This window comes from Geospiza fortis, unplaced genomic scaffold, assembly GCF_000277835.1.
Source record: "Geospiza fortis unplaced genomic scaffold, GeoFor_1.0 scaffold264, whole genome shotgun sequence".
NCBI lineage: Eukaryota > Metazoa > Chordata > Aves > Passeriformes > Thraupidae > Geospiza > Geospiza fortis.
The window spans coordinates 2,782,956-2,793,722 of record NW_005054332.1 but is presented as its reverse complement, the minus strand read 5'-3'; the positions used below and the strand labels follow the sequence as shown (position 1 = coordinate 2,793,722).

Sequence of the window (10,767 nt, the reverse complement as noted above, 5' to 3'; positions counted from 1 at the left end):
CAGCAGGAAATATTTGAAATGAGCATTTGAAAAAGGCCAATGCAAGAATTAGAGGGGAAGGAAGAATATTTTTTCTCATTATTGTGCTTATATTTTGAAATCCCAAGTTAAACAAACTAAATGGTCTGGGACCAAAAAATGCAAAAGTGGAGATGAGCCACCTGACGATTAAATACAATGAGAAATTTCAGAGTATTTTATGTAAACAGTTTTTCTTTCCCAGAAGACTTGGAACATTCCATGAAAAGGCTTTGGAATTCCTATTATGTATTCATTATATCAATCATATGAATATTGGATTGAATTGTCTTCTGAAAGGCCCCCTGAGCCCAATGTTATCTTTATTATTAATTTGCTGATTCGTATAGTGTTTATTGTTGTGGCAGCCAGAACTTTTAATTGAGAAGACTGAAATACAAAGGAAGGTAGGTGGGCATCCTTTCAGATGGCAATCTGTTTCCTGAAGCACTGATTCAGTGGCAATCTGCCCAGGATAGAACAGAATTACTACTCCCAGCATCCCTCTCATTTTCAATGAGTTTTTTATGTTTAAACCAGGGGTTTGAAGACAGAAAGATATTTCCGATTACACACAATTCAAGAACTATCTCAAAGGGTATTTTTCTTATTAATTTCTTAAGAAGCCTGTAGGGTTGTTCATGTAATTGATTCACACATAATTCAAGGAAAGTTGAAGTGTTCATGGCACTACTGAATAAAATATCACATACATCATAGATGAAGCTGGCAGTGGTGCTTACAGTTAAGGCAGCCTGACACTTGCCCATTACTGGACCATTTTCTCTACTTCCTATTTTTTGATCTACTAGCTACAAAATTGAAACATCCCAAGACATATCTCCAAAACAAGAAGACTCTAAGCAATACTGGATTAAAGTTCTTTTGCTGCCCATTCCACAGTGTGTAACAGGCATTAAGACTCATTATTTATTTGAATGTTTGTATTGGTTTGCTAGAGTAGGAGATATTTCTCACTTCCTTTTTTTTTCCTCAATTCCACTTTTCTATCCTCCATATAACTCCTATCCTCCAGATTGTACATGAGCATTGTTCAGACTGCTTAGAACACGTGAATGGAAGGGTACAAAAGGAGTAGGGTTCATATTGTAACATTCACAGCACAGTAGCAAACCTGGCTTTATGATCTTTTTATGTTTCTTACTTCTATTTGTAGACAGTACTTGGAATTGTAGCACCTAATGAATGACAAGAAAGGGAATTATGCCTGTTTTCTAAAGCATATGAATATAGGAGAGGAAATCAGCTGAGAAAAGTCCTTTCCCTGGACCCCATCCAAAGAGACTTATATCAAATATGTCACTTCTTTTTGTGGCATCACAACCATATCTTACATCAACCTACCCTACTGTACTATTATAACGCCCATGAAAACCTTTGTAATCTTGGCAGCACTAAAAATTCAGATTATAATTCCTTTCAAGTTGCCTGAATCTGGCTCCATGAAGTCCTTCTGATGGTCAGTGCTGGGCTCAGAAGCAAGTGCAAGTACTTAAGTTTGAAAAAAGGAGCCTAGAGTGAAAATGAGCTAGGAAAGAAGAAACAGGAGAATGCACAGGATTGAATTTTCAAACTGGCCACAAAACAATCATGAGCAAAACAGGTTATGAGACACCTGAGTCCCAACAGAAGTCTTTGTGCAGGTAGTAGCCCATTGCAGAATCAAGAGATTGTGAATTACTTTAGCACGTATTGAAAGGTCTAAGCTAAATGATAATATTTTTTGAGTTGTCATGATATAAACACTATTTAATATCTTCATCAATGACACAGATTGTGGGATTAAGGGCATGCTCAGCCAGTTTGCCTATGACACCAAGCTGAGTGCTGCAGTTGATTCATTGGAGTAAGGTACTCAGAGGGATCTAGAATATATAAATTTATAGGAGTAGATCTCTAGTTTCTCTCTTAAGAATGTTTATAAAACAAGGTCTTAGTATTTAATATTTCTACAAATGTAGCAATTGAAAAGGGACTAAGATACTAAGATTTGACAGTCTATAAAGTAGCCTAATTTTAAAACCATATTAAAAGTACATAAGGTATAAAACTACATGCTTTTAGGAATAAGTCTAACAGCTGGAGAATAATGATGATGGATCTTAGGACGTTGTTTTGGATATGTGTCTGTGCACACATAGCATGTAAATTACCTGTCATCTAAATCTGATTACAAGTTCATTTTCTTTGAAACACACGAGTACATACATAACAATAACATAATAATTTTAAATATTTTAGGGTCACTTTATGTTAGACATTTCCACACATGATTCTGAAAAGCACTCGGAGCTAACTTTTCAGATATGAGAGTCTGATGTTAAGCAATGAATAGTTTAAGATAACAATATTTTTGACAACTAGATTGAGCACTAAATCCCTTTGAGTTCATATAATGCACATGGTATCAGTACTGCCCGAAATATTAAAAAATCAATGTGTATTAATTTAAGCAATTATATGACAGTACTCATACTAACCTGCAATGAAATGTTCTTCCAGGTCCATCAACACATACACCTCCATTGTAACAAAGAACTGAGTTCAGTGTGGACTCTCTGCAAACATCAACATCCACTTCACAAAACCTGCCAGTGTAGCCACTCAGGCAAACACAAACAAATGCATTGATGGCATCTTGACAAGAACCGCCATTAATGCAGGGAGCAGATTCACATTCCTGAGAAGAGAAATAATAATACAGTGATTACACACCTTTAAAACACATTAGTTACTCATTCAGCTCAACAAGTGCAAGAGACTGAATCTGGAGATCAGAAAAAGTATTGGACTTTTTTATTGTCTGATAAACAGAAGCCTCGAATTTGATACAATTTTTTGCTATACAGAGATCCTTTGATTACAGCTCACACTCACTATACTTGTTCCTACTCATTAATCGTGCAGAGATGCAAATATAGCTTTATATAAGCAGTCTTACAACCAAAAGTATGCGATTCCAATCATGACTAAATTTTTAAAACATGTTTTTGAGCCACAGTGTTACAATTATTCCTTCTAATTTTTTACATTAGGGCCTACTGCTGTAAAAGAAACACATTAGTAAGGCAATTATGGACAGAATAAAGAATTACTTATATAAATGAATGCACACAAGCCTGTTATCAAATGTTTTCTCATTATCAATTAATGCCTAATATTGCAAATAGCAACATGTTTATGTGTTCACATAATAACAATTTCCTCTGATAAGGTTAATGTAAAAATCATCAAATTTAAACCACACAAATTAGCAGCAAGTTAATATTTCTCCAGAATTACAGGAGAGTTTAGTTAGTGCAACAGACAGTGCAAGAAATATGTGTTTGTCCTTGATCACAGAAACCTACTTTTTACCTACATCCCAAAGGAATTGTATTTTGCAGCTGCAACCCAAATAGTCTGGCTAAATCCAGTATGTTAAATTTATTTTCACACTCCTGTAACTTTAGAAGGTTTAATTCTTTAAGGATATCCAAGGGCACTCACATTTCCTGCAGGTAATACAGTAACTTTGACAGAATGTAAATGCAGATGTCCGTGGGGAATTGTGAGAAAACAACTTATTTTCCTATAAGCTCTCCAGCTGGCTGTATATAGGATGATTTATTAGTGAGCATTACATAAGCTAATTGAATTATATATCCCACAGGAAGATGGAGATAGCCCTACAGACTGCCAAAATTTGTGTCTAGGTTCTAGAAGTAATCTTTTGCTATATTAATTACTTTTTTTTTTTGGCAGACAGTAGTGTTCTTTTTTGTTTAAAAAATCTCAATTTTCAGTTCCAACTCTCTGATTTTTTTCTATTCCATTAACTTGTCCCATCTTCTTAATTTGTATTCACTTGTATTCCACACTACCAACCCAAAATTTATTTCTTCTCATTAGCAGAACAAATTAAATCTACATTAATTAATGGATTAAATTTTTACTTAATTATGATTCAAAATCCAAAATTCCAAAAAATACTGAAATCATCAAAGTATGGATAAATTCAAAGCTCAGCCTAAAGTTCACAACTTTGGTTCATTACACTATCACAGTTGTACCAAGTTTTGAACAACACAAAACCCTTTTATTTTCTCCTGTGAAATGTGTTGTTCTTTTAAGATTTTACAGTAAGATAAATGTCAGAAAGTTTGTAGGAAAGAAATCACACCTATCACTTTCCAGTACATTCTGATGTGCTGCAGTTAAAAGTTTGTCATTACACTTGCAAAAAAGCAGAGTACACTATTACCAGAGCCATGCTAGTCTGTGCTGCTCTTAACTCGTGCAAGAAAACTGTCTCAGCATAAAGGCACAACTATGTTAAAAATGCCACAAATAACTTTATCCCAAAATTGATGAGCTACCACACTACCACCAAATGCTGTAGTTTTTAGTCTAAAGAACAAGAACATGAGATGACAAACTGAAGTTGTAAGACAACCATTACCAAGTTTTGCCTATCTTAGATCCCACCAGAGACTGATTTTACAGCATGGCATCAGAGAATATCTGGCTCTGCAGAAAATTCCCAGCTACCCTGATTATCTGAAGACAACTTCATTGAAACACCAATGCTGTTTTCATTTTGTCTTCCTTTATATAATAGGAGGTTGAATCTCAACTATGACCCCTAACCAGACAGCTGCCAAATTGGAGCAACAATAGGGACTTACTGTCCTAGAAACATTGCCTCTCTTCTTCAGTATAATAGGAGAAAAATATATTATGATTTTAACCTTTCCTTGCTTAGAAGTGGTCAGATAAGGAAAATTGCCTCTGAATAACTAAGAAAAATGAAAACTACAACAATAACATTCACAAAGATGGGTAATTTTAGCTTTTCCAAAACACAAATTTGTTGATATATAGGAGTGTCACAATTATCGACTTATTTCTATTTAAATTTGTAGCTTCTTATTTTCATGGGGTCTTTTCAATCTTTACTAAATTTGGAACTTTAATTTGAATGGGAATTTCAAAATGCATCATTTTTAAGCTTCAGAGACAAAATCTTGATCTGACAGCAAACTTCTTAAGAATTGGTGCAATTTCTACCAATAGTTTGCTATCAATAAATGTTTAGGAACAAAAAAAAAAAAAGAAAAAAAAAGAACCAAAGCCACCAAAGCCACACACACAAAAAACCCCAACCAACCAAAAATAAGCCACCACAAAGAAAATAATACCAAAATGAAATTCCTCCCAGAAGGCACAAAATTACTTTCAGCTCTGAGTTGGATTTCTCAGCAGAATTATTCCATTTAAAAAGCAGAGAACATGCTGAGACCTCCAGAGCCCACTGAGCAGTCATAACACTGAGAGGTTGAGAGGGCAATAACAGCAACAGCTTTGGCCCCCAAATTGTTTCCTTCCTCAGGACTTTCTACAAACATCCAGTACTCCTTTTAATTACTGTTCTCTCAGATTTCTTCATTTTTTTAAAGCCCCACTTTCATTTTTCGTTTCCTCTGAGAACACTGAAAGTCTAATTGTACACCACCCGGCCTCAGCGCCCTGCTGCGCTCTGGCCCAAGCAGCAGCACGCTGCTGCAGGCCTGGCACACGGCTTCGTTTGACACAAGAAATTGAGATAACTCAAGTTAAAAGAGCTGTTAAAATAGATTCATGCGGCAAGGTTTTGCTTGCAGTGGGTGGGGGGCCGCAGGGTGGCAGGGGGCACTCTGGGAGAGCAGGCCAGGCCTGCCCCAGCCAGACACAGCCAGCTCCAGCCAGATCCAACTGCGCACCACATGTGGGGTGTGGCTGAGCCCAAGGCTGGGGCAGCTGCAATGTGTTTACAAAGTGTATAAAAATGTGCAGAAAAGCTTGGAGACAGGAGTGAGGAAAAAGTGTGAAAAAAACCCTTGCAGTTTGAAAGGTCAGAGAAGAAGGACGGGGAGGCGTGTCCACCAGGGATCCCTGGGAAGATCCTCAAGAAGACCACTGGGAAACCGTTTGGCCTCTTCTAGCCCACCAAGGACCACATAGGAGCAGGTATCCGCACTGCTACACATGTGACCATCACACCACAGCAGGTAGATGTGCCCTGAAGGAGATTGCAGCCTGTGGGAGAGCCTGTGCTTGACCATGCTCCTGGCAGGAGCTGCAGCCCCTTGAGACGAGACTCTGCAGAAACATGTTTTCTGACAGGTTGGAAAGAAAGTCTTTTAGTTTTTCATGAACAGTAATTTAAATTATTCTTTCCTGGGCTGAGTGACAATAACCAGTGACCATGACCGATCTCCCAGTCCTTACCTTGACCCACAAGTTTCTCTTCTTATTTCCTCTCTCTCTCTCTTGATTAGGTGGAGGAGTGCAGGAGTGGCTGTGTGGATGTGTGGCAGCCAAAGGGAACTCACCATACCTGGGTATTCATAGGCTGTAACATTTTTTTTTCTGTCCTATCAGAGCAAATAACTTGTCCAAACAGAGCTGTGATGCCTAGCTTTCCTGTGGCCATCATTATCCTTTTTCCCTTTCTGCTTTGGTTGTTGCATTCAAGGGCAGCTTCAGTCAAACCTGGGCTACAGCCACACACAGACAAGTAAACCAGGACAGAAAACTGCTCCTAAGGCCTTATCTTCTCATCTTCTCATCTTCTTGTTCTGAAGGGTTTTGCTGCTTGCACTGTTACCAAAATATCCCAAAATGCTCCACCTTATTGACTTTAGTTGAGGTGCTCTGGTTATTACCAAACCTTCCTCACACGCATAAGGGACGGCAGTACTCACACTTTTCAGCATACCAATGCTCCCCTTCCCAGCTCATCTTTCAAAACATAGATGGCTTTCATAAGCTCCAATGCAAAGAAAATAAATTATTTAATAAAATAAAAATTATGCAATCGTAATTATTTGTATAGAGTTTTTATCAACTGTTTACTAGTCTTACACACTTTATTCTCATCCAAATATCTTTTGAATTTTCTTACATCTGACCTCCTAGGAGTAAAGCAGGAGGAGTACCTTTCAGTAGGAGTTTCTTATTCTGAGTTTGTTGGCTTTTTTTCTGTGAAACATGGACTTTATTTTGACCTAACATGGAATCCTTTGAGTTTATATGCTGTTAACAGGCAATGAACTTGGAAATGATTTTAAAATTATAATGGACATGCTATCAACACGAACTCTCATTGGAATGCTTTGGAAAAAATTGCTAATTCTACCCTTAAGTCTTCAGAGAGGGGAACTATGACTAACACTATGACTTACCAAGACAGATGATTATTTCTCTTTTTATGGTTAGTGGAAACTGAGACATTGTGCCAAGTTCTAGAATCTGTTACTACAAAGCGTGTGAAAAAATGTAAACTATAACATGATTTAGGTATTAGCTAAAATACTTCACAGTAAGTTAAAGCTAAGAAAAATAACACTTAACAGAATTTTTAGGATAGAATTTTTTTCAAAACAATTAATACATCATATATATAATTTTCACATGATGCTGCTGAAAACATAGTATATAAGGGTTAAAAATTATTAGACAAATTTATGGATTATAGATCTTTTTCTAGCTATTAAAAGCAATAATCAATGTGAGTTCTTTGCTATAAGAAGTTTCAGAATTCTTGATGGCTCTATGAGTGTTCTCAGGTTTACATAATCAACAAAAAAATTGAGAGAGAGATAATGGCAGTGCACAGTTATTTTCACAAGAACTATTATAAATTGAGTATTTAACTCCCAGAGATAGTTACTACAAAAATAACCACCAGGATTCCCCAAATCCAGATATATCCAGCAAGAGATAAGGTTCAACTTGACTACTGAGAATCAGTCACTATAAAACTGCTAAATGTTGATCTTCCACCTCATTATGTTTTAAAATAAAGGCTTGAGGCATCTCTAAAACATATGCTCCAGGCAAATAAAAGTTAAATACAAGTATTAATTTCCATGGAGATGTAAGTGAATGGAAAATACATACTTCTAACAGGAGAACAGAAGGGTGATTTTCTGGATTTATTTTTACTAAACTATGTTTACAACAAATATAAGTCCTTATTGATTTTTCTAGCATAGCAAGGCAATTTAAAAATCAAGGCAAAAAAATGAAAGAATATTAAGATTTTTAGTTAAGCAGCTCTTTTAAGGCTGTATTTTATTAAGAATTCTTAGTTCAAACAATGTCATACAAGATCCACTACATTTATTAGTGTGCAATAATTTATTATTTTTTCTCGGTGTTTCCTGTTCTCTGAATGTCATGGTGTCGTAAATCTTGTTCTTACTAGGAAGAAAATTACTGTCCCTTAAGAGAGTCCACCTTGGCATGGCACAGTTCACTGGTTCTTCTGGCAGGGAATTTTTCTGAAATCTGGACTCTTCACAAGTGACCTAGAAAGGCACTTTGCTCAAGGCATACTACTTCCATATCCAAATCTGTGGGTCCATACTGACATCTGTCTTTGGAAGTGAGGTCATTCTATCTAAGAAAGCCCAATTTTCTACGTATTTCATTCTATTATTTCCAAATTCACAATCCGTAGCTTCAAAAAGTTCTAAGGGAACACATTTTGGCCAACTAATAAAAATAGTAAAAATCCACTATTTTTCAAAATAATATGTCTGTTCAACATTGTTTCTTAAAAGAAAAAAAATCTAGTAGTGCATTTTGGAAGCTAGGATTTTTTAAAAATTTTCCAGCAGAAAGGACTATTTTCCATTACTCTGCCTTGGAAATGCTGATTAGAAATACAAAATTATTTCTAACTAATCTTTCAAATCTATTTCTATAAAAGAGATTCAATGCAAAAATTTGTAAAATGTAGACTTATTTTTATTTAAGTGAAGTTTTGCTGTGTATCAAAAAGGTAATTATAACGTGGAATAATTCTTTTGAGAACTAATTCAAATCCACTATAGTGATTGCAGGTGGAGGTAAGGGGAGAAAATAAAGGGATAAGAAAGGAATTTAAAGATATATATTGCACCACAAAAGAAAGATGCTTTCAAGAGGCATGCTTCCATTCACTTAATGATAGGACAACACTATTCTCAGGTCAAAATTGAAGGTTTTTTAATAAGCAAGAGTCATGTGGCTAAGGGTTTAGAATGATATAAAAAAATAAAGCATGAAAAGAGTAAAAAACGCTGTAAATAAATGCTTTAGAAGCTAATTCATGCTTTAAAACAAAGTTTTTTTACATACAGAATATAGTATGCATATGGTTTTAATGCATGCTGAATCCAGATTTTGAAAAAATAGTGTAATTTTACAGTGTATATACTTTGGGTTAAATCTCAATAGTACTGATGCCATAGAAAAGTATGAGATTTATATTGAGACCTTTAGATGACTGGTCCAGATATATTTCTATTTGATGCTTAACAAAAGTATACATAAAGTGTATTTTTCTATTAAGTAAAATTATTACACTATTTTTTGCAGTTAATATAATAGTGTATCCATTTTGTTAAATTATTTACTTCCCAAAACTTTTTAACTTTTACTTTTGGTAGATTGAATATATATACAATATCTTGGGGACTGAACAGAGAAAACTTGGGTTCACCTTTCAGAAAGTTGGTTTTATCCAAAATAATGCAAAAGGAGTTCAAAATTACAAGAATGGGGGTTTTTGCCTTGAATTTTTTTTGTTATGAGCACAAGGAGAAGGTAAAAAATAATAAAAATAAATCTAATTTTGAGACAATAATAGAAAGCAGGGTCATATTGGATCAGACCAGTGCCCCGTCTGCCCCAGTATTCTGTCTATAATAGTGATGGAGGGAAAGCCACTTTAGCAAAATCTATGTCCCATGCATCCTCCCTTCAGCAAGCAGAACTGTCTAATCAGACATGATAAACTGTATTTCCCTGATTGACTCATTTATCATTCAATTATTAATCTGGTGTCTGTGACATGCCTAATTTTTCTTAACCTACTAAGACATGACCTGACTCCCTAGCCTTTGGGGCAGGAACTTCTAGGTGTTCTCTGCTTCCTCTGAAAGAAAGTAGTTTGGTTTCTTCCAGATACTTCTCTGTTTATTTTTATCATGTCCTCCCAAGTGTCTGTTCCTTACTACAGAATTTGGGGAAGTGATTTTCCTTTTATCTTCCTCTGCAGCAGTTTTCTAAATCTTAATTACATTTCCTTCCGATTTCCCCTCTTTAAAGGGAACAATTTCAGGCCTTTAAAGATCTCCTTATATGTAGGCTAGGCAGTTCACATAATATTTGTTACTCTCTGTAGCTTCTCTAACTCTCCTTAAGGTTCAAGGTCCAAAACTGTGCACAATAACCAATGTACGAGCCCACCTTGGTTTTATGTAGCAGGGAAATCATGTCCTCTGTTTTGTTCCTCATACTTTTCCTGATCATGCCCAGCATGATTTTTTGCTATGCTTTGCTGTGACTGTAGATTGAGACAATGACTTCAGAGAACTGTCAATAATTGTTCCAAATCTTTTTTCCTGAATTGTAACTGACAGTAGAATTCAGTTGTATGAGGCTATTTCTCCCTAGAATATTACTTTACACTGGAGCTTATCTGCCACATTTTCCCTCTTTCCATTCTGTGAGGTCGCTCTGGCATTTGTCAAATATAAAGAATTCACTAAATTTCTCTCAAACCCTGTTTGAGTGCATGTTTTGTACTTTCACCATCAAGCATTCCCACCTCTTCCCTGCTTCCAGACTTTGATAGATGTAAATAAATTTTTCTAAGTTAGAGTGCTCTTTAAAAGACACTTTCAAATTTTTGGTTTAGGTTTTTGAAGTTCCTGC

The 10,767-nt window shown here is 35.7% G+C and overlaps 1 protein-coding gene across 1 annotated transcript in view; it reads right to left on the bottom strand.

The window, feature by feature from the left end:
• Positions 1–10,767, bottom strand: part of EYS (eyes shut homolog) — a 702,047-nt gene that overhangs the window by 388,232 nt on the left and 303,048 nt on the right. The window contains 1 exon segment of the mRNA XM_031057597.1: positions 2,520–2,719. Within this exon segment, the coding sequence (XP_030913457.1) occupies positions 2,520–2,719 (200 nt within the window).